This window comes from Abramis brama, assembly GCF_963993115.1.
Source record: "Abramis brama genome assembly, chromosome: 15".
Taxonomy (NCBI): domain Eukaryota; kingdom Metazoa; phylum Chordata; class Actinopteri; order Cypriniformes; family Leuciscidae; genus Abramis; species Abramis brama.
This window is the reverse complement of record NC_139977.1, coordinates 13,025,733-13,050,526: the sequence shown is the minus strand read 5'-3', so window position 1 is coordinate 13,050,526 and position 24,794 is coordinate 13,025,733. Positions and strand designations below refer to the sequence as shown.

The 24,794-nt window shown below is 37.8% G+C and overlaps 2 protein-coding genes across 2 annotated transcripts; one reads left to right on the top strand and one right to left on the bottom strand.

Moving 5' to 3' along the window:
• Positions 1–194: 194 nt before the first annotated feature.
• Positions 195–4,072, top strand: liat1 (ligand of ATE1). Its single transcript, XM_084137011.1, has 2 exons — positions 195–454; positions 3,603–4,072. The coding sequence occupies exons 1-2, from the start codon at positions 262–264 to the stop codon at positions 3,980–3,982; spliced, it is 573 nt and encodes a 190-aa protein (XP_083993137.1). The 5' UTR covers positions 195–261; the 3' UTR covers positions 3,983–4,072.
• Positions 4,073–5,708: 1,636 nt separating this feature from the next.
• aifm5 (apoptosis inducing factor mitochondria associated 5) lies at positions 5,709–24,189 on the bottom strand. The gene is made up of 19 exons (XM_084136549.1): positions 23,890–24,189; positions 23,487–23,562; positions 23,135–23,244; positions 22,900–23,009; positions 21,296–21,340; positions 21,116–21,197; positions 20,914–21,026; positions 19,708–19,794; positions 19,540–19,631; positions 19,283–19,413; positions 16,711–16,826; positions 16,542–16,613; positions 13,280–13,343; positions 13,107–13,183; positions 12,906–13,023; positions 11,682–11,780; positions 11,512–11,587; positions 11,328–11,432; positions 5,709–8,470 (listed from the first exon to the last, which is right to left on the bottom strand). The coding sequence occupies exons 1-19, from the start codon at positions 23,906–23,908 to the stop codon at positions 8,431–8,433; spliced, it is 1,632 nt and encodes a 543-aa protein (XP_083992675.1). The 5' UTR covers positions 23,909–24,189; the 3' UTR covers positions 5,709–8,430.
• Positions 24,190–24,794: the final 605 nt, after the last annotated feature.

Below are 24,794 nucleotides of genomic sequence, written 5' to 3'. Positions count from 1 at the left end.
AAATAAGACTGTTTCCCCCATTGCTGTTGGTGCACATGGGAGGAGTTCTGTTTCCATGGAGATGCGTCATCACGCTCAAACGACCTTCACTTTGATAGAACGCTGTGAGTTCTATTCTATCGTTCTATCGCGCGCGCAACCTACTTGTTTATATAATAATATCTCTTTTAATGCTCATTAAAATGGAATTTGTATTTAAAGTATATTCAAAGTCTTTATAAGCAATGTTTTCGTTTTAAAGTGCTGGGAAAGCCGTGAGTAATGGCATCGTTTAGAGAAAAACGGATTAAAGGTGCTTCTCAAACAACAAACATGCGGCAGGAGATTTCAGCTAAAAAAGGATTTCACGTCCCACCTTTGACTGGCACAATGAAAGAGAGCAAAAAGAAAAGGAAAGACCCAACAAAAGAGAAAAGGAAATCGAGGAATTGTATTAACCAAACTAAGGATTCAGGTGAGTTGGTTTTAAAAACTTGTGAACGCTTTACCTGGTCATTGGTGAAATAAATAAAGCAAGCAAGTAAGTAAGTAGCTAATAGAAAACAATAAATCTTAAAGTCCCCATGAAATCAAAATTTAAAGGGATACCCTTTCAAAGTGTCACCGCGCGCTAGAGCGATTAAGTGCACGCACTGAGATGAGAGAGGTATGTATCAACTCGTCTTAGTTAAGGGAATAACATAGTTTAATATGAAAAAACGGTAGAGTATCCCTTTAAGTTGTTTGGCTTTTAGTAGGAATATGTTAGCCTTCAAGTTCAAGTTATAAGCAGAGCCCGTCTACGGAGAGCCTGGCCACTCCCTATTAAGTCTATTGTAACGAATTTTGGTTGTAGTTCCACCAGAGTTCCACTGGGGGCGATCGCCCATGAGTGCAAAATGAATGGGAGTCTATGGCGCTAGACCATAGACAGTATAAGAAGTGGACAGAGCCATCTCATTGGATCTCAGTTGAGACAAGTGAAGCCCATTTTTAGCGATTTCTTAGCACTTCCTTTCCTGACGCGCAGACTCAAACCGAGCAAAGCGTTACACGGACCACGTGAGCAACCCGTCTGTCTTCTAGTAGCTGTGCCAAGAGAAATCTGAATCATTCCCTTCCGAATCTTGCAGAGACGGAGAGCGTGAGTATGAGCTATCCATGATATTGGAGCAGGAGCAACTTTTGCTAGGTATTCTGATTAATTATTTTGTCATTTTGCCTCCACGTCCCCCCGATTGCCCGCGAGCTTCTCCTCCTGTCCATACGGTAATCTCTCTACTGTGCGACAGAGAGTCGCGTGGTTATGACGCAATCGTTAGCCTACTTTTACAAAAACTGCTTCTACGGGGCCATAACATAAGCTACAAGGTAATGGAGCATTTTATACATTGTCGTGTTTCTTTAGAAATAAATAATGGACAAATGGAGTCTTCAAACGCCTCAGATGTAAAGTTATTCGCTGTCAAAGTGACGCCAAAATGAATGGGAGTCAATGGGATGCTAACTGCAGGTGAAGTTCTGCTACAAGATGGTGGCACGCGGCCGGCTTCAACTTCCGGTCGACTTCCTTCCCGCTTGCGCTAGACGGCTAAATTTGTCTCTTTCACCCGATTGCCGTTGAGAAATCTCAGATTTAATTGTAGGTTTTGCAAGTTCAACATGGGTTATAGGTCGAAAATTGAATGAACGAGTACTTATGTCCTTTCGATTTCTTACAGGTTGAGTTGTTAGCATTCTGCTAATGAACGCTGATTGGTCAGTGAAGGACTGATTACGACCAGAGATACCGCTTGATGGCATCGCGGCATCCGAAGCGGGACCAGAAATATACAAAACAAAAACTCTTCTAGCACGTGTATTTACCTGTGTCAGCTGTGTTGTCGATGCCTCGAGAGAAAAGAAAGTGCAGAGCGCGAAAGCACCAAAGTGACTGAAGGATTGCCGTAAAGCAGTATCTCTGGTTGTACGATGTGTATGACGTCATTGACATTTTAAAAGACTTTTTAAAGCAAATAAGTGACTCTAAAAAATCTAACACCCAGCAATGTATAATTTCTTTGCATCTCCTTTCGAATACAACATTCAAATTACTAGACAAAAAAATTATATCCTGAGAAAAGTGGATTTTGATGGCTATATCGCCATAGACCTCCATTCATTCTGCACTCGTCCTGTGAGCGCCCTCATATGGAACCAGAGTGGAACTGCAACCAGTTCAGAAGCCGGAAGTTTACTGAGAGTGGAACTTCTCCCCTTATTAGACATTCTCTGTTATAAGCATTCAAAACTTACAGTTTTCTTTTTTCTGTGGATTTATTGGCGGGTTGCAAACCAATTGAAAAGGTGCACATCGCCACCTACTGTGCTGGAGTGTGATGAAGCTAGAATACAAGGAAGGCCCTGTACAAAATGGCACACTTCATATGCACCTGTAGGCCCTGTCCCAATTGGCACCCTAAGCACTCGTAGTCTTCCTCTGAGTCCGCACTTTCGTGACGTAATGTCGCTTCGACTGTTGGGAAGAAGTCTGCAGCGGAGTCCGCATCAGTGCAGGCTCGGCAAAAGTGCGCATCGAGGGACAGGGCCATAGTTTTGGGTACTTGCAATGGCTACCATGTGCGTGTGTCCGTTAAGTCCACAAGATCGTAGGGTGTCCCATTTGTCATTTTAGGTTTCAAAAGGTTGCTCACGAGCATATGAAACATAATAAACATTAAACGTTTAGACAGACTCGCCATTAGAAACAGCACTGGCGAGTAAAAAAGAATCATAAATTACATACAGTACTTTTCAAACTACACATCCTCTGCATGATTACTTTCACTGTTTTGCTTTAGTAATATTTATATTAAATCTAAATTAGAAATCTATTAGACTGTGGCTGTCAAATGCGGCTTTGCTGAGCTCAACAGCTCTGGCCAAGCTGTGACATAAATGAAATGCTATTGACTATTTTAAAAGGGGGAGGAGCTACTCGATATATCCCGCTCCATGTCTTTCTGTTTCAGTGGAAATTACGTCAACGCATTGAACGCTGTACATTTCAAGACACTTCAATGGGACTTTAAAAGCATAGTTTTTCTAAAAATGAAAATTCTGTCATCATTTACGCATGTCCTTCCAAACTTGTGTGACTTTCTTATTTTGAGAAATGTCTCAATGTTTTTCTCTCTATACAATAGAAGTCAATTATATCCAAAAACTGATTGATTATCAACATTCTTCGAAATATCTTCTTTTGTGATCTGCAGAAGACAGAAACCCATACAGGTCCTGAATGACATGAAGGTGAGTAAATGATGACATAATGTTCAAGGTTTAGGTCAAATATCCCTTTAAATAATTTTAATTTTAAATTTCATACGGTTTCAATTTAATTTATGCTTTAAACTTGTGGGGGAAAAAATCTGCTAATAGGACAATGCAAAATTCATGGATATTTAAGATACAGCACATTATCTGAAAAGTCTAAATATCATTTGTAGTTTAAATAAGCATATCTTGCTGTAAGGATGTTTAGATATTTAACTGGTATTCAAGGCATAGGAATAGTAATTTTCCAGTGCTGCCAACGAAATAAAATATATTTTTATCCATCAACCCGTCTGTCCTCCCTCCAGAGAAACTCCAGACAGAGCAGTGGACCAACGGAGAGATAAGTGATGCTCAGGGCAAAGGTCATGCCAAAGCCAAAGAACGAAAGAGCAGCAAATCCAAAAACCCCAAGGTTGAAACAGAAGTGGCTTCGGTTCCGACTGAGGAGGACAGATCTGATTTGACCCACCTTGGAGAGGACAGATCTGATTTGACCCACCTTGGAGAGGACAGATCTGATTTGCCCCACCTTGGACAGGACAGCTTGAGGTGGGAAGGAGCTCTGGAAGACCCCATTGCAGAGGCCCAGCGGTTGGAGGTCTACAGAGCCAATCGCCGGAAACGTTACATGGCATCAAGAACATTCACACCGGTTTGTGCACAGACTCAAACACCTCAAAACTAAATACACAAAACAAGCCTGGAGTTTTAACTTGAAGAACTTTGTCTTATTATCAGGTCTACTATCATGTGCAGAGTCTGTTAGATATGAACAGGTGTTATTAGTAACATACAGTGAGGAAAATAAGTATTTGAACACCCTGCTATTTTGCAAGTTCTCCCACTTGGAAATCATGGAGGGGTCTGAAATTGTCATCGTAGGTGCATGTCCACTGTGAGAGACATAATCTAAAAAAAAAATCCAGAAATCACAATGTATGATTTTTTTAACTATTTATTTGTATGATACAGCTGCAAATAAGTATTTGAACACCTGTCTATCAGCTAGAATTCTGACCCTCAAAGACCTGTTAGTCTGCCTTTAAAATGTCCACCTCCACTCCATTTATTATCCTAAATTAGATGCACCTGTTTGAGGTCGTTAGCTGCATAAAGACACCTGTCCACCCCATACAATCAGTAAGAATCCAACTACTAACATGGCCAAGACCAAAGAGCTGTCCAAAGACACTAGAGACAAAATTGTACACCTCCACAAGGCTGGAAAGGGCTACGGGGAAATTGCCAAGCAGCTTGGTGAAAAAAGGTCCACTGTTGGAGCAATCATTAGAAAATGGAAGAAGCTAAACATGACTGTCAATCTCCCTCGGACTGGGGCTCCATGCAAGATCTCACTTCGTGGGGTCTCAATGATCCTAAGAAAGGTGAGAAATCATCCCAGAACTACACGGGAGGAGCTGGTCAATGACCTGAAAAGAGCTGGGACCACCGTTTCCAAGGTTACTGTTGGTAATACACTAAGACGTCATGGTTTGAAATCATGCATGGCACGGAAGGTTCCCCTGCTTAAACCAGTACATGTCAAGGCCCGTCTTAAGTTTGCCAATGACCATTTGGATGATCCAGAGGAGTCATGGGAGAAAGTCATGTGGTCAGATGAGACCAAAATAGAACTTTTTGGTCATAATTCCACTAAACGTGTTTGGAGGAAGAAGAATGATGAGTACCATCCCAAGAACACCATCCCTACTGTGAAGCATGGGGGTGGTAGCATCATGGTTTGGGGGTGTTTTTCTGCACATGAGACAGGGCGACTGCACTGTATTAAGGAGAGGATGACCGGGGCCATGTATTGCGAGATTTTGGGGAACAACCTCCTTCCCTCAGTTAGAGCATTGAAGATGGGTCGAGGCTGGGTCTTCCAACATGACAATGACCCGAAGCACACAGCCAGGATAACCAAGGAGTGGCTCTGTAAGAAGCATATCAAGGTTCTGGCGTGGCCTAGCCAGTCTCCAGACCTAAACCCAATAGAGAATCTTTGGAGGGAGCTCAAACTCTGTGTTTCTCAGCGACAGCCCAGAAACCTGACTGATCTAGAGAAGATCTGTGTGGAGGAGTGGGCCAAAATCCCTCCTGCAGTGTGTGCAAACCTGGTGAAAAACTACAGGAAACGTTTGACCTCTGTAATTGCAAACAAAGGCTACTGTACCAAATATTAACACTGATTTTCTCAGGTGTTCAAATACTTATTTGCAGCTGTATCATACAAATAAATAGTTAAAAAATCATACATTGTGATTTCTGGATTTTTTTTTTGATTATGTCTCTCACAGTGGACATGCACCTACGATGACAATTTCAGACCCCTCCATGATTTCTAAGTGGGAGAACTTGCAAAATAGCAGGGTGTTCAAATACTTATTTTCCTCACTGTAACTGTAGTTAGAAAGTTCTTTAGGCCTGAATGTGCAATCATTTCTACAGATACTCTCACATGGAGGCCTACTGTTATATAGTGCATTATATTGTGCCTATACATCGATCTTTGGTTTTGTTACCACTTTTCATGCATTGTTTTCATGCAGTCAGCCATCTACTGAATCATTTTATGATATATTAAAATAGAAAACAGTTATTTTAAGTTTTGGTGAGCATAAGAGACTTCTTTCAAAAACATTAAAGCATCTTACCTTGAATATGTATATTCTCACACTCTTGTATATCAAACAAATCACTATAATTAATGAAAGTAACAAAGTCTAAACCAGAAAAACATAATCATTTATTGCTTTTTAAGAGTTACAGATGTTTATGAGCATGACAAACTTGTGCTGTATTTAAAAAACAAGACCATGAATGAGTAACAGTGACTAAAACTGCCCAACCAGTGCAAATGATACACTTGTTTTGCAGCACATTGTAATGTTTGTTCTGATATAAATAACCTTGTGTGTGACTGTCGTCTGACTATTATCATGGCGACTCATGTGTACATTCAAACAATTCATTCCTTACTGTGCTGTATCTAAAACGGTGATGATAACATGATAACAAAAAACTCTAAAATATGGTTGCCATCCTGTGTTCACATCTTGTAGTGGGAAAGGACCTCTTAACCCCCCTGGACCTCATAGTTTAGGGGTCACACTTGGCTCCTTCTCGGTCAAAAGTGACTGAAGCCTTGAAAATCAATGTAATATATTTGTGTTAAATAATATTTTTTGATTATTATTTAGAATTTTGAGGGGATTTTATGATACTATGCAATATTTAAAAAAATTTGATGAGCTATTTTTCCCATTAGAATTCTATATATATAAATAAATAACAATATAAATAATATATATTTATATATATATATTGATATTATTTTTCAATAAATGCAATATTTCACATTAAAATTAAAATTATGCTTTTAAAATCCTAAAAATAAAAAAAAAGATTAGTACCATCTGGATGCGTAAAAAATAAAAACTTAAAAAACACCTGTTTAGCTCCATATAAATATATAGACAGGTTGTTTTTTTAGAGATAATTTCTTAATTTTATTAGGTTTTGCATTTAGATATATATTTAGACATTCTAAAAGACTACATTTAGTCAAGGTTTAGATATTTTTTGTTAGATAAGTGTGTTTTTGCATTATGATTACAATCAATCATTAACATTTTTGTTAGAAAGGGAACACATGGAAAGCATTTTGTTATTCAGTATTTAATACTTAAAAAAAACCTAACAAAATAAGGAACGGATAGCGATAATTCTTCATTGCTGTGCTTTTTATCTGCATAGTGGCTGATTTGTAGTTTGTTCCACCAAAAGATTCTCTGAGTTTTCATATTTCTAATTAGTTTTGTGTATTTCCATGTGGCAAAAGTCACCAAGTGTCATCATCCCATTCCGATAAAAAAAAAAAAAAAAAAAAAAACGTAATTTTTTTCGTCCTTTTCTGACCGAAGAGGCCTAGAGGGTTAAAGGGCTCCTTTATATGCATTATTTTAAAAATGCAACATGCTTCCTGATAGAAAAACCGGACCAACATGGAAGTCATAAATATAAAAGTGATATTGTGCTTATCAGCAATATCAGTCTGTACAGAATGACAAAATGTCAAGTATAGCAAAGCTTCTTCTCCTTTCTTTTGTGCATTTTGTGGATAACTGCTCTGTCTCAATAATAGCAATAAAATGTGTGTGTATATAAAAACTATAGGCAGTTCACCTAACTAACTAATTGTTAATGTTAATGTTAGATTTTTACTATCTAGTGTAAAGGGATCTTTTCAATTCTCTGCGATAGCTTCTTAAGTTCTAAGCCCTATTTCATGGCCCACATTTCACCTCCAGATTTGGACTGTCGTATATGACCCATATATCTCTGCACAAATTCTTCCTGATAAAAACAGAAGTGAATTATGAGGATTTGGAAGCAAAAAACTGGGTTGCGTGGCAGAAGAGACAGAGAATAAGAGGCGATATAAGAGAGCAGCTCAGCATTTCTTTTGTAATTTGCCCTTTTGTAACATCGCTTTTGTGACCACCATCACATTCAGCATCCATCGCTCTGTGTTCATCTAATCCTGCTAAGCGCTATGATTGGATGTGCGCTCAGTGATTGTCTGTTTTTCCACTACCCATGCTCCATTTCACAGCTTGATGACCAACTACGCCACCTAGATCCATCAAGCACACAGTATGCCAGAGTGACTGTACTTAAGAATTGATTAATCTACTTTTCCATTTGAACACTGAGTAAATACTATACAAACCAGATACGAGAAAAAAAAAAAAAATCTTTCATAAGCTCATTCCTAAATGTTATCTTAATAAATAATAATGATTAGAATAAATATACGATTGAAGCATTGTGTTCATATTCAGTACCTGAGCTAACCGGCAAACTCTGTCTTTGGAACTGCAGCAAGAACAGAGTAAAAGCTTCTCTTCTTCGCTTAGTTGCACTTGGGTAGTGGGTCTCCTCTCTGAATATCCATGTTCAAATGGCAAACTCTCTGTGAACTGTGTAGAAAGCTCTTTAAGAGACATACTGTAATGTACTGGCCTTAATAAATGTTACAAAAACATCTTCTGAGTAAAGGCATGATTGGATGGGATGGACTGTGGAATGGCTGAATTCTGATCATTCGGAGTTCAAACTGTTTGTCATTGGTCACATGGGCGGCAGCTTCAGCCAACTAAGGTCATCTGACCTATAATAAAAAGAAAACCTCAGGTAAAAACATTAACAATACATCAGAGCTCTGTCAGTATGTGGTCGCATTTGGCCTCTTTAAAAGTGAACCAAGCATTTTTTCTACATAAATGTTTTTGAAGAAATTAATCATTCACTAAATGTTTCAAAAATTGTACACTCACATTTGAAGAATAATCGGTTGCACAGAAAAAGTAACTCTTTTAATCTCCATAAGGGTGGTCATCATGGTGGCAGCCATTTTGAGATCACATGACCAGCTTTTTCCTTCTCACCGTCTGTGTCCGAAATCGCATACTCTCTGATAAGGTACTTCTTTTGAATAAGTAATTACTTTGCGACTGTTGTCGTATGAATGTGTGTACCCAGCTAACAAAAATATGTTCTAAAAACGTTTTGCTAAGGTTCCCATTAGGTTATAATTAATTAAGTTACAGTGAGGAAAATAAGTATTTGAACACCCTGCTATTTTGCAAGTTCTCCCACTTAGAAATCATGGAGGGGTCTGAAATTGTCATCGTAGGTGCATGTCCACTGTGAGAGACATAATCTAAAAAAAAAAATCCAGAAATCACAATGTATGATTTTTTAACTATTTATTTGTATGATACAGCTGCAAATAAGTATTTGAACACCTGAGAAAATCCATGTTAATATTTGGTACAGTAGCCTTTGTTTGCAATTACAGAGGTCAAACGTTTCCTGTAGTTTTTCACCAGGTTTGCACACACTGCAGGAGGGATTTTGGCCCACTCCTCCACACAGATCTTCTCTAGATCAGTCAGGTTTCTGGGCTGTCGCTGAGAAACACGGAGTTTGAGCTCCCTCCAAAGATTCTCTATTGGGTTTAGGTCTGGAGACTGGCTAGGCCACGCCAGAACCTTGATATGCTTCTTACAGAGCCACTCCTTGGTTATCCTGGCTGTGTGCTTCGGGTCATTGTCATGTTGGAAGACCCAGCCTCGACCCATCTTCAATGCTCTAACTGAGGGAAGGAGGTTGTTCCCCAAAATCTCGCAAATACATGGCCCCGGTCATCCTCTCCTTAATACAGTGCAGTCGCCCTGTCCCATGTGCAGAAAAACACCCCCAAAGCATGATGCTACCACCCCCAAGCTTCACAGTAGGGATGGTGTTCTTGGGATGGTACTCATCATTCTTCTTCCTCCAAACACGTTTAGTGGAATTATGACCAAAAAGTTCTATTTTGGTCTCATCTGACCACATGACTTTCTCCCATGACTCCTCTGGATCATCCAAATGGTCATTGGCAAACTTAAGACGGGCCTTGACATGTGCTGGTTTAAGCAGGGGAACCTTCCGTGCATGATTTCAAACCATGACGTCTTAGTGTATTACCAACAGTAACCTTGGAAACGGTGGTCCCAGCTCTTTTCAGGTCATTGACCAGCTCCTCCCGTGTAGTTCTGGGCTGATTTCTCACCTTTCTTAGGATCATTGAGACCCCACGAGGTGAGATCTTGCATGGAGCCCCAGTCCGAGGGAGATTGACAGTCATGTTTAGCTTCTTCCATTTTCTAATGATTGCTCCAACAGTGGACCTTTTTTCACCAAGCTGCTTGGCAATTTCCCCGTAGCCCTTTCCAGCCTTGTGGAGGTGTACAATTTTGTCTCTAGTGTCTTTGGACAGCTCTTTGGTCTTGGCCATGTTAGTAGTTGGATTCTTACTGATTGTATGGGGTGGACAGGTGTCTTTATGTAGCTAACGACCTCAAACAGGTGCATATAATTTAGGATAATAAATGGAGTGGAGGTGGACATTTTAAAGGCCGACTAACAGGTCTTTGAGGGTCAGAATTCTAGCTGATAGACAGGTGTTCAAATACTTATTTGCAGCTGTATCATACAAATAAATAGTTAAAAAATCATATATTGTGATTTCTGGATTTTTTTTTTAGATTATGTCTCTCACAGTGGACATGCACCTACGATGACAATTTCAGACCCCTCCATGATTTCCAAGTGGGAGAACTTGCAAAATAGCAGGGTGTTCAAATACTTATTTCCCTCACTGTAAGTTCAAAACGTCCAGTTTAAAATAATAATAATAATTTCTTGGTTATAAAAACTTTAAGGAAATATACCATTTTAGCATTTTGCAAACATTATGGGAACGTTACTTTTGAATGTTCTCTAAACAAGTTCTAATGAACCAAGTGGTAACATTTAAAAAATGCTAGACGAACATCCAACTAAAATGTTTCAGAAAATAACAAAAAATTATGTTTTTGTGCTAACATTTTGAGAACATTATTTAAGACAATATAACTTTGAATGAAGGTTCTATTAACATTACTGGAATAATATTTATTCTGAACTTTGAGAGAACCTTGTCTGAACGTTAGCCAAAGTTCTGAGAATGTTCTGAGACATCCGTCATGTTGTCTTTGTCATGTGACCAACCAGTGTCAGTTTCATCAATTCACTGCCATTCACAAATCCTCTTCTGTTGCCTCAGGGGATAGTAAAGTATCTATTAGATCCGGAAGTAGTAGGTCATCCGGGTACTTTACGCCTACTATTCAGACATTCTACTCTACATACTGTTTTTCACCAACTATATAGTAAGAAAGAATGCGATTTCGGATGCAGCCATTGTTCAGGTGCTCATAATGTTTTGCCTCATCTGTGTATAGTATAGTGGATAAACTAAACTATAATGAAATATTAACATTATTTGCTGCATGCCAAAAAAAAAAGTGGAACCCAGCAGGGATTAACTAGGTTAATGCTAACCAGCCAAGACTGTATCAGTTTAGAATGATGAATAAAATGAATGGTGAATAAATTATTTAGTGCACTTTTAACATCACTGAATTTGAGTTCTCACTCACTCTGCTTCCGCCTTTGTGATCACTCTTCCTTCTGCCAACCTTTCTGCCACCACAGAGACAGCCGGTTCAACATTCAATCCTGCTGCAGCCACCACCTCACCATGCCTGTATTTAAAAGTACAAAGCTAATATTTCACACTTGAAAGAGAAAAACGGGTATAAAGACTTCTTACAAGCTTCTTACTTGAGGTAAAGTGCCAAAAACTTCATGTTCTCAAATTTCCCTTTCAGCACCAACTCAGTGTATCCCTCCCCATACCCTGTGCATAATAAAGAATAATAACATAATTACGTACAAATACTCATATTTTACAATCCTTAAAGCACGTCGGGCATGTAAGTAAAAGGCTGTACCCGCGTAACGAATGGTTCTCCCAAACAGGACGGTCCAATAGAATGGCACTGAGTTTAGCTCCACCTCCCTGTGCAACATGCTCAAGGCTGCGATCCTTCCTAATAAGGAAAATGTCATAATAGTATCAAAGCAACGTTTCTTTTCATGCTTGTAATTAAAGACTACCTGTAGTGATGCAAAATGATTTTTTACTGAAACCAAAATCAAAGTTTTCATTCAGCTAAAAACCAAAACTGGTAATGAAGTGTTGGAACTTAAAGGTGCTTTAAGCGATGTTGGGTGACGTCACTTCTTGTTGACGTTCGAAGTATTGTCAATCAAAACGGAGGCTAGCTTGACCCTCCCTCCTCCTCATCCCGTCCCCTCCCCCTCCCTTCCGTGCTTTTCTGATGTAAATTCGGGACTTCGCGTGTTCCTTCTCCTTTTTCCCTCTTCTTTGCTATTTGTTCATCGGAACGTCGTCTCTTTGGTCGTGTGTCGACCATATCAAAATTCAAGAGAATATAATTCTAACGTTAGTCGTTGTCGTTGTCTAGGACATCTCTCCTCTAGCTAACTCTAGCTCCCTCTTCATGCTTCTCTCTCCTCCACTCCCCACACCCTCCTTCAAGTGTATGCGCACTAACCCCCCCAACCCCCACCCCCAAATCATTCCTGTCAGTTATTGGCTGGAACACTGTTTGTTATGTTTTGTGGTCCAGGCTGGGCCAGTTTGTTTTTCTTGCCGTGTGTGGAGCCTGGGCTGTCTACAGAGACCGCGTTTTTTTCCAGTGTGTTCAGTGTTCCAGTGTGTTCCAGTGTGTTCAGCGGATAGTGAGATGTTTGCTGGATGTGACAAAAAATGTTTCGGCTTAAAAAACGTGTGACATCGCTTAGAGCACCTTTAAATTTGAGCAATTGTTGGTATAGTGTTTAGGGTGTCGTGTTCACAGGTCGTAGTAAAGTTATTTTCCTGTTATAGCTTATCCATTTACGCTGACACAGTAAAACGCATCTTTGAACAGTTTCATTCAATGAATTTCCATCAGTGAACCTAAATATTCTGCAGAAGCACAAATTTTCAGTGCTTTGTGGAGCATAAACCAAAAATTCACGTTTTGGCCAGTGCATCACTATTAAAGTATTTTAGTTCACGTCTGTTATCTTTACTGTGTCTTTATGCTAATGTACTTCGAAAAGTTGGCAAAATGACTAGATGTACACATCTAAAAATGTTTGATTACCATGTGCCTGCGCTATCTGCCAGTGGCCGATGCTCACTTTCTGGCCTTTTGCCATTTTGAGAGGAAAGCAGGTCAGATCTCCTGCGCAGTAGACATCTGTTATGTTGGTCCTCATGTACTAGACAGACCGGGATACAATTAAAGAGTTTGGAAGTGTAAGATAATTGTTTAAACTCAAGGAAATTAGTCATAAACACTCACCTCATCCACAATGACATAGTTCTTCGAGTCCATATTTATCTGACTCCCTTTCAAAAACTCTGAATTGGGATTGACACCTTGTATTGAGATAATAGGGAGACGAGAGCACAAAAATTGTTGTTCCAGTTATTTAAATTGAAGTAGCACTTTGTTCTTAGTTCGACTCTACATACCAATTCCAACAATTAACACATCAGCTTCAATTTTAATACCGCTCTTCAGTTTCACCGCCTTAACCTGCGGAAAAACATGCAAGTCATAATAAACTGGATGAAAAATTCAGTAACACTTTATTTTATAGTGTCCCTGTTACATGTACTTACTATAGTAATAACAGTAAATAAAGCATAATTACAAGTAAGCAACTAACCCTAAACTAAACCCTAACCCTAACTGTATAGTAAGTTAAGTACATGTTGTTGAAGCTACACTGTGTAGGATTTTCTCCCATCTAGCGGTGAAATTGTTTATGACTACCAACTGAATATTACTTTCTAGCCCCTCCCATTCCGAGGGCGTTTTAACTCCTACGGTGGCCGTATTATTTCAAATCTGCCGGCAGTCGCGAGTAATCTCCCCCTCGCATTCGTCACGGTGCCACTGAGTGTCAAAACGCAAAAGGCGAAGCTTGAATTTCCAGGTATGTCCCTCTTTGGCTAATGTATTTTCAAGATGGAGGCGCAACATGCACTGTAAAAAATAAAATCGTAAAAAAAACGGTCAATGACTGTCAGCTACGGCTGCCAAACAAAAACCGTAAAAATAAAGTAAAATATCCTAATTTAAACGAAGTGCAAAAAACTTTTACAGAAATTTTCCTTAAATGTTTTACAGAAAAACACTGTTATTTTACAGCTATTTCCTGAATTATTACGATCAAACACCTTCATTGTAAAAAAATCCCATAAAAAAACAGTCAAATGACTGTCAGCAATGGCTGCCATACAAAAACCATGAAATTAATGTAAAATATCCTAAATTAAGTAAGTGCAAAATACTTTTACAGAAATCTTCATTAATTCATTTTTAACAGAAACACGGTTATTTCACATTTATTTTCTGACTTTTTTACTGAAAAACATGCAGTTAATTACATGCATGATTTGCTGTGACTATACGTCACTGCATCAGCAACTACACAGTTACTGTCTGTTAAATAAAGCAACATGCAGCATATCATCAGTGTTTCTCTGCTCATCCTGGACTGAAGCTCAGGCTCTACTCTTCAACACAATGGTGACACACGAAACACACCATACAGAAACACTTTAAACCCCAACAGAACCTTAAACACTAACAGATCTCTCAGGATCTCAGCATCTTCACTTATTACAATCCAAACTTTATTTCTTTCATACTAACATTCTTATTGAGAATTTACAGAGGTATAGAAGTTGAAGTTTTTTTGAAAAGAATAAAGTTTGATGTCACCATGATGGAGATCAGTGTTTGCTTTAGTTGGGCTCTTGAACTTTTAGTGTTTAACTTTAATGTTTCTCTGGCTGCTTTAACTGTGTGTCTCTGATGCATATTAGTTATAGTAGGAATCCAAGAGAAACTCAGATCAGATGATGTTGGTCACTTTTTAGTGATAAAAATCATCATGTAGTGTCTTGCTTCATTGATACCACCTGAAGTGTGATATCTGATTAAGTCGTTAAATATTAGTTGTTTATTTTGCATGATAAATCTGCTATAGAAGATCCTGCAGTGCTGTGATACTCAGATTTTATGATTTTAAGTCATTATACAGAAAATGTTTTGACAGGATCATATAGACTCACTCAGACATCAAGAATCAGCGTATGAATCGCAACAATGGTGACAATGAAAACAAATCTGATCAACTCTGATCAACTCTGAACTACTATAAAGTCACAAAAAGGCTTTGTTGGTTGTCACCATTGTTGAGATTCATATGTCGATTCTTGATGTCTCTACTAAAAAAAAATTAACCAGCTCATAACTTTTCCTGTATAATATATATTTTTTTAAATTTCAGATATTTCAAGGGTCATGTGAAAAATTATGACATCAATTACAGACTTTATATAAAACTAAATTCCATCTACATATTATGTAATCTAAGCTTATATATTCTGAGATTTGACAGTCATATCAGTGAATCAGATCATCATATGATGACTATAAACATCATCAATGAATGACCAAGATCATTTGATATTTACTACAGCATTTAATGCTATAACAGATGTGTATCAAATACACAGTTAAAGCAGCCAGAGAAAAATAAAAGTTAAAAACTAAAGGGTCATGAGCCCAACTAAAGCAGACACTGATCTCAGTCATGGTGACATCAAATTTATTTTAAAGTTTTTTACACTTTATTTAAATAAGCATATTTTACTTTAATTTTATGGTTTTTGTTTGGCAGCCGCAGCTGCCAGTCATTTGACCATTTTTTTACTATTTTTTTTACAATGAAGGTGTTTCATCATAATAATGCAGGAAATACCTGTGAAATAACAGTGGTTTTTTTTCGGTTTATTTAAATTAGGATGTTTTACTTTAATTTTATGGTTTTTGTTTGGCAGCCGCAGCTGCCAGTCATTTGACCCTTTTTTTACGATTTTTTTTACAATGAAGGTTTATGATCGTGATTATTCAGGAAATACCTGTAAAATAACAGTGTTTTTCAGTTTATTTAATTTAGGATGTTTTACAGTTTTTTGGGGAGCTGACAGTCATTTGACCATTTTATCATTTAACTGTTTTGTTTCTGTTAAATTACAGATTATATTTGTAATTTTACATACATTTTTATGTAATTTAAGAAAACAGAAAAAATACTGTATGAAAAATACAATCAATTTTCTGTATAAAAAATGTGAATTACTGTAATTTGTCATTAATGTCACAATACCTAAAATAACAGCTGAATTTTTATTTTACAGATATTATTTATTACAATTTAAAATTAAAGAAAATTATCGTAAAAAATCAGTTATTTTCTGTAAAATTAGGATATTTTTTTTACAGTGTGGCTGCCGCCATTCGAGCGACTCGCTCGTATGTATTCTAAATGGCAGATTCTACGCTTACGAGAATACTTGATTAGTTGGTAAAAGTAATTACACATTAATGAGCACATATCATTTTGAAAGAACAAAGTGTTTTTTGCTAAGAATCAACTTAAAAAATGACACAGTGTAGCTTTAATGTAATATTACTCAGTACTTATTTGTATAAGGCAGCGGCTATTTACACTAAGTTTGGTGACACTACAGACACAGTCCGTTTGGGGGCAGCATTACACTGTAACAAGGACATCTTAAAATAAAGTATAACAAAAGTGGCCATCGTCCAGTTAATTGTTCTTGATAATATATTTCAGTTAATTAACTTCCAATGGAATGGACTTATGTTGTTTAAAAAAAAAAATAATTGAGACAAATGACAACAAGTTGACCTCACCCTCCTATTTTCTCCTTGAACCTCTGCGACAGCGTCATTCATGTAGAACATCACCCCTCTCTCTTCCAGCATCTTGAAGAACAAGCAAAACAGAATAAGAGGATCATCATAAAGCAGATAAAGCACATATTGAAATAATGAGGTGGTTGTATTGGCCCTTATCACATACCATCATGGTGACCTTCCCTATTTCGGGGCCCAGAGTCCTCTGATAAGGGAGTTCACTGCTTCCGATGATTGTGACACTACTGGCCATATCTATCATATAGGCCGCCACTTCCATGCCTTCAATGCCGCACAAAAAAATATTTTTCAACGTTGAAAAAATAGTTCACATAATGCTTTGTCATCACCCTTATGTTGTGTTGTTCCAAACCTACATGACTTTCATTCATCTGTGGAACACAAAGGAGATGTTCTGAAAAATGGTCATGCTGGTCTTTTCTACACATAGAAAGACAACAGTGACCAGGGGTTGTCCATATAAAAAAAAAAAGCACCATAAAAGTGTAACATGTATGTTCTGTGTTCCCCCCTTTATTGTGTTTTTAGTTCTGTCCTGTGACCTAGTTTTCCTCAGTCTGTTAAATTAGTCATTTAATTCACCTGTGTCTTGTTAATTAACTTATTTGTTCCCTTTGTTTGTTAATGCTTAAGCCTTCAGTTCTCCATTAGTGTTTGTTGGTTCTCATTATTGATAGCGTCAGTGTATATGTGTATTTCTCCTGAGTTAAGCCTGAGTTTACAATTAAGGCTATGTTAACAAGCAAAAGTGGCATTGCGTTATCACTTTTTATTCTGCGTTTAGACGAGCGTTATGGGGGGGAAATCTGCGTGCATATGGTGACGCAAAAGTGTGTGAAATTCGATGTAGTATGCACTCCAGGCGGCTAGGTGGCAATGTGAAGCAGATCGTGAGCAGATCGGTGCCTTCACTGTCTAGCAGACTTTTGCCAGAGAATGGCCCTGTCCCAAATGGAACCCTAAGCACTCGCGGTCTTCCTCTGAGTCCGCACTTTCGTGACGTAATGTCGCTTTGACTGTCGGGAAGAAGTCTGCTGCGGAGTCCGCATCAGCGTGGGCTCGGCAAAAGTGCGCATCAAGGGCGCAAATCGACCATATGGGGGCGCTCACGAGCACCCTTCTGAGATCTAAAAATGAGAAATTGGACACACTGCGGTCTCACGGACTTAACGGACACGCGCACGCGGCAGCCATTGTAGTCCACAAGACCGAAAGTGCACATGAAGTGTGCCATTTGGGACAGGGACAATGTCTAATAAGGGGAGAACTTCCACTCTCAGTAAACTTCCAGCTTCTGAACTGGTTGCAGTTCCACTCTGGTTCCATATGAGGGCGCTCACAGGACGAGTGCAGAATGAATGGAGGTCTATGGCGATATACCCCTCAAAATCCACTTTTCTCAGGATATATTTTTTTGTCTAGTAATTTGAATGTTGTATTTGAAAGGAGATGCAAAGAAATTACACATTGCTGGGTGTTAGATTTTTTAGAGTCACTTATTTGCTTTAAAAATGTCAATGAGCAGAATGTCAATGAGTTCATTAGCAGAATGCTAGCGTGTTATGGGCAACAACAACTCAACCTGTAAGAAATCGAAAGGACATAAGTACTTGTTCATTCAACTTTCGACTTATAACCCATGTTGAACTTGCAAAACCTACAATTAAATCTGAGATTTCTCAACGGCAATCGGGTGAAAGAGACAAATTTAGCCGTATAGCTCCATAGACTCCCATTCATTTTGCACTCATGGGCGATCGCCCCCAGTGGAACTCTGGTGGAACTACAACCAAAATTCGGTACAATATGACTTAATAGGGAGTGGGCAGGCTCTCCGTAGACGGGCTCTGTTTTTGCGTTTTTAGACGGGAACGCGACGGTGCAAAAACGCTGTCGCCGTCTAAACGAAAGGCACATCTGATAAAATATTTGTACGTTTTCACCCGCGAGCGTTCTCATATAAACAGGGCCTAAGTTTCCTGAGTATTTGTTATTAAAGCCTGTCTCCTTGAAGTATTCCTTTTCATGCGAGTTTATATACATCACGTTACGTGACAAAAAGTGGTCCATATTAATAGCCATATGATAGCTTTGTGTGAAGAATAGACGTTCACAAATAATTTCCCAAATTTCTATGATGTTTTGTTTCAGTGCCCATGTTTAAATTTTATATACACTACTTGTCACGGTTGAGAAGAAGCAAGAATCCAAATGCAGCACAGTTTATTTACAAACACAAACAAAAATAATTCACACTGAATTTCCAGAACAGGAACAACATTCAAAGACAAGGACCACCACAGCTTCACATCAACATGCAAAGAAAACAACTGATAAAAGACAACTGAACACAAGGGTATATATAGTATACACAGGGGCAAACAAGCTTAACAAGATATCAAGACACACCTGGGGAAGACTAATCAACAGGAAAAACTACAAACATGGCGACATGACACAGGAATGAACACAGAAACAAAGGGAACTGAGAATACACTTCAACATAAAAGTCCTACAAAACACAAGACACAGAACTGGAATCATGACACTACTGTTCAAAAGCTTGAGGTTGGAAAGATGTTTACATTTTTTTTTAAATCATGCTCACCAGGGCTATCTAGCTATCTTTGACGATTCTTCTTTGTGATACATCCATAAGTCACCTGATAACATTAGCCTTACAGATGTGCTGGGGAGAGTGTGGTGAGTGTGTGTACCAATGAAGGAAGTGCCTACGACGACTGTCCTGCAGCCCATACAGGTGTAATGGATGCACCTGGCATCCTCCGGTGTTTCCAGCATCAGCACGTTTTCCAGATCTGCACCTGGGCAGTGTAGGCCTTTCGCTCTGAAAAACAAAGATCAAGCAGTGCGTAAGTTCTGAGTTGATGAAAGTTGAGTAAACGATGAAAATAATACTGTATCTAGACAGTTAAATAATACTTTATATCACTAATCATCACCAGATACTTACCTGCACCCTGTTGCAATCAGGATTTGGTCATAGCACTGGATTAAGCCATCATCAAATGTCACTGTTTTCTTGTTTGTATCTATCGATAAAGCCTGCACAAAGAACGACTCTGAGAGATCATATGTCTCTTGTGGTATAAATGAGAAAGAACACAAGATTCACTCTCACCTCTTTTTTCAGCCAGACCTCAATATCATACTTGTGGAAAAAATCCATTCTTCTCATTAAGAGACTTTCGCTCTCAGCATTCATTACCTAAATCGAGATTAAACTTTAAATATAGAACAATGTAAAAAAATAAAAATGAAATATATATATAGTATGTGCTGTGATGGCAATGCTCAATTTTCTGCATCAGACTTCAGTGTCACATGATCCTTCAGAAATCATAATAATATGCTGATTTGCTGCTCAAGAAACAATTATTTTATGGCTCGTTTCCACTGAGCGGTACGGTACGGAACGGTACGCATTTATTTGCGTTTCCACTATCAAAAGTTGTGAATTGTACCAAAATTCCGAACCGTACTGTACCACTTTTTAGGTACCCTTCCATTGGGGTACCTAGCACAGTGGTACGGTACTAAAAGGTGGAGCTAGACTCACTGCAGGACGTTGATTGGTTGACAGAGAATCGTCACTTGCGCGTGCTACAAGGGGAATGATAACATAAGAAGCGCTATTTTTTTAATATAGAGTTTAATATAATACTACTGTTACTGTGTCACGAAATGTAATTTTAAGAGTTTTTCAGGCGAGAATGTAGTTGAAAAGCATAATGTCGGCGCTTGTCTTCTTGTGACAAACATGTCGAGGAGCAAGAACAAGATCTGCTGTATGTCATCCATTGTAGTTTACTATGTTCTTCTTCGCGCGAAAATGACGTTGATCGAAACACCACGCCTATCAAGTAAGGGTACTGTTGGCAGTGGAAACGCTAGCCAGATCATGGTTAACAGACCCGAACCGTACCGTACTGCTCAGTGGAAACGAGCCATTATTATTATCAATGTTGAAAACAGTTGTGCTGCTTAATATACTGTATCTGTGGAAAAAGATTTCCATAACAATCAGCATATTCTTATTTAATACTGAACATTTGCGCCAGTAAACACGTCATCAGAGACGAGAAAAGATGCCGTTGCAAGAGGGAGGGACGTTATTTTGATTAAAGATTATGAGGGTACATTCATTATTTTATTTTTTTTAAAGAAAAAAATGATGTGCACGGATAAATCATTAAAAAAAATCAATTTTGATTCAGTTTGTTTTTGTGTTTTTAAATGTGTTGCTGTGCCCTGCATTACGATAATTTTAACATTTAACATTTTCTTTCAGCAAAAACTATTTTAGCATTCAGATCTTGTGCCTTACCTTGCTGAGTCTGGTTTTGTCATAAGGAAGGAGTTCGTCTCTAGATACCATAATAATCCTGCCGCCATAGTTTTCTTGCCGTAGTGTCTCAGCACACATCAAAGAGGCTGCGCCTGCGCTCAACAAACACACACCAGCATCCACCAACATTAAAACTGTCACAGCAAATAAAGGAAATCTGTATCAGACATTTGTCTCTCACCTCCTCCTAGGAGCATCACAGTGTGCGACACCCCTAGATCTCTGGCCCCCATCCATTTTATACGTTTAGGCTGACCCTGAATCTGCACAGAGAGATTTTACTGTCAGAACTGGCCTGATTTTGGTTTTGGTTTCATTCATTTTATATAGAAGATAACATGTCTATATGAAGGTACTTTACCCTTTTCTTTACAGACACATAAACTTTGTTGTTTTCAACTTTCACCTGTCAAGAAAAAAATGTTAGCATGTACAGTAACGCTCAAAAGTTTAGAATAATTTGACATCCAAATTTAAAAGTTTGGATTTTTAAAATGTTTTTAGAAGAAGTTTATTTGATTAATATATATATATATATATATATATATATATATATATTTGTTTTTTGTTTTTACATTGTGAAATATTTTTACAATTTAAAATAACTGTTTTCTATGTTACTATATTTTAAAATGTAATTTATTCCTGTCATGTCAAAGCTGAATTTTCAGCATCATTACTCCAGTCTTCAGTATCACATTTCCTTCATAAATCATTCTAATATGCTGATTCACTGCTCAGTTATCAATTATTATTGGTGCTCCATTATTATAATAATGGTTAGTTATTATCCCCCTAGGATTAGATCAAAGTTTTTTGAAACATTATAAATGTCTCTACTGTCACTTTTCATCAATTTAATGCATTCTTGCCGAATAAAAGTTGATAATAATAAGAAATTATCTAGAGCAGCAAATCAGCATATTAGAATGATTTCTGAAGGATCATCATGTGACACTGAAGACTGGAGTTATGATGCTGAAAATTCAGCTTTACCATCACAGGAATAAATTACATTTTAAAATATATTGAAATAGAAAAGTTATTTAAATTTTAATAATATTTCACAGTATTACTGCTTCAAATCCAGCCTTGGTAAGCATTAGAGACTTTCAAAAACACTACAAAAAATATATATTTATATATATTGGCAATTAGTGAATGAAAACACTAAATTAACAAGCTAAATTAAATATTTTTAATATATAATAAATAATCTAATATTTATATACAATATATAAAATATTACATTAAATATACATTTACATATTATTTAAAGCTGCAGTCTGTAGTTTTTCCTCTTTGTCGCCATCTCTGTTCGAAATCTGCAATTGCAGTTATTCGCGGAATTATCAACTTTACGTGGGTTGTGCCTCGGCACGGCATGGCGCGGATGAATCCAATGTTTTGAGGAGAATGTGCGGCTGTCAGTCGCCGCGCCGGTGTGGAAACTGTCTTTCGCAATCACAGATTCTACTTTTTGTAAGTATGACCAACATAAGAATTTTCACCGGAAAATGTCAATCTGAACAAGTAAGTAACATCCACTTTTGTTCTGACCAACTAAGGGAAAAAAAGCATTGCAGTAAATCGCGCTGATTAAATCTAACGATCGCTTATCATATCACGTCAAACCGTGCAAATTATTCTTTGCCGGAACACCTTCTTTATGTGTACAGATGTGACGTAATGGCGCAAAGACATGCTCGAATTTCCTGCGTAAATCCACCAGTACCACTGGAATTAAAAACATTATTACAAGCTTACCGTTTTGATTAGTGCTAAGGCAAGCAGAGAGTTTTGAACACTGGCTGGTTATGTACTTGCTCAAAATTTCATTCTGGATCATTTTTAACCCAAAAAAGTTACGGACTGCAGCTTTAAATGATTAATTTTAAAAATCTTTATGTTTAGCAGTACAAAACTGTATTCTAGTTATGTGTGTATGAATCTATGTCCCAGTGCCTTGTGGCAGGGCAGACAGTCAGTCCCAGGATACTCCTCCAAGTCACCGGTCTTCACATTGAAACAGGAACCATGCCAAGGACAGCGGACCCTGTGACCTGACAGCACCCCTGCGGAGGAACACGAAACACCCACTGTAGTAACGCTTCACTTCTGACATGTTATTTATATACAGACAGAAGTCAGTTGCTCCAAACTCGATTTACATTGACAAAACTGATTCGTAATGCACTACCTTTGCTCAGTGGAGCACCATAATGTGTGCATTGGTTACTGATGGCACTGTACATCCCGTCACAGCGTACCAGCAAAACATTGTGCTCACCAACCTCAACCTCCATCATTCTAGATCACAAGAACAACACAGTCAGAAATCTTGTCCTTCAACAGCTTTATATGTACAAAACATATGACACAAAATACATTTACAGCCGTAAAAGCAAACCTGATGCAACCTGTTAATCCAAGTAAATAAATATGCAAATACATTAAAGTAAAATGTGACTTTTTAATGTTCTTTCATAAATAAACATGTTTATTATAAATATAATGCACATGAACATGGCAGGTATTTCTATGGAACCTACTCTCCATCTTTGAGATCTGACTCGCCACATACGACATCTGTCACCTCTTCCTCTGGATCCAAACCAGCCACTAAACCTATAATCGTAATGACCAGGGTAAAATAATAAATGATAATCATCAACATAGCAAGAACAATGCCACAGAGAAAAGCATGATATCACAATGATTTCAACTACACCATATTATGAATTAGATTATGAAACGTTAGCTAAGTCAACAGCATAGTCACACTGTCAGTGTAAACATTAAGAATTTATTTAGTTTATTTCAGATTAACCAAATAAAGTAACCTGAAACCCTGGTCCAAACTCATGCTCAAAAAAGAAATAAAATAAAACATAAAAACAATAATATCATAAAATTAAATAAATTAAATTAAATTAAATATGATTAGATGCTTACCTGATTTTTTCTCAGACATCACTGATTAATCATTAAGAGAAGACTTTCTCCAGTAATTTATTTTCAAACAATCCTTTCTGACAGCTGTGATACAATCAAACTCTTGGGACGGCTGTCATGACCGTAATGATCGGTTCACAAGCCCCTAATCCAGGAGACCAGACCTGCCTTTTTTGACATTTCATCATTCGGATGTTCAAACTCACTCATGAAGTTTGTTACTCCAAAAAAACAAAAGAGGTCAAATTTAGAGTTTTGTGGGCGGAAAAAGGAAATTGAGTTTTCAAAAGTGTAAAGAGTTTCCAAAGGATTGCGTAGAGTGTATAGAGGGTATTTAGTAGTAGAAGAGCAATGCCATTTGTTGTGGCATGACAACAGAAGAGAGAACGGCTGAGCAAGCAGCACGCGACAATAGACGTGCATAGGGCAAAGTGCGTGACTCTGCACCTCTCTCTGAAACACTGACCCTCATGCTCATATGCTCCTTTCAAGATACAATTGATATTAGTATTGTTTATATTGACAAAGAAGATTTTAATATAATAAATACTAAGATAGGCAACAGTATTCTATTTACTATCAAGTGATCCAGTCATTCACAGGTAAATCAACATCATGGATCAAAGTTGAATCTGGCAAATCAAACCAACATTTACACTCTCAGAAAAAAAGGTGCAAAGCTGTCACTGGGGCAGTATCCTAATGTACAAAATCTAAAAGGTACTAATATGTACACTTAAATTACCTATATGTACCTTTAAGGTACTATAATGTACCATTTAGAGGTAAATACGGTACAAATATGTACCTTTTCAGCTTTTGTACCTTAGGGTACTGCAGCTGCTCCACTGACAGCTTTGTACCCTTTTTTCTGAGATATTGTAACACAATTACAGTATCTTACT

Bases quoted from the DNA above. Each gene is read 5' to 3' on its own strand.
- liat1 (XM_084137011.1), top strand. From the start codon at position 262: ATGGCATCGTTTAGAGAAAAACGGATTAAAGGTGCTTCTCAAACAACA. The intron at 455-3,602 runs GTGAGTTGGTTT...TCCTCCCTCCAG, and splicing joins TAACCAAACTAAGGATTCAG to AGAAACTCCAGACAGAGCAG.
- aifm5 (XM_084136549.1), bottom strand. The intron at 13,184-13,279 runs GTATGTAGAGTC...TCTCAATACAAG, and splicing joins TGTGTTAATTGTTGGAATTG to GTGTCAATCCCAATTCAGAG. The intron at 11,433-11,511 runs GTAAGAAGCTTG...TTTTAAATACAG, and splicing joins TTTTTGGCACTTTACCTCAA to GCATGGTGAGGTGGTGGCTG.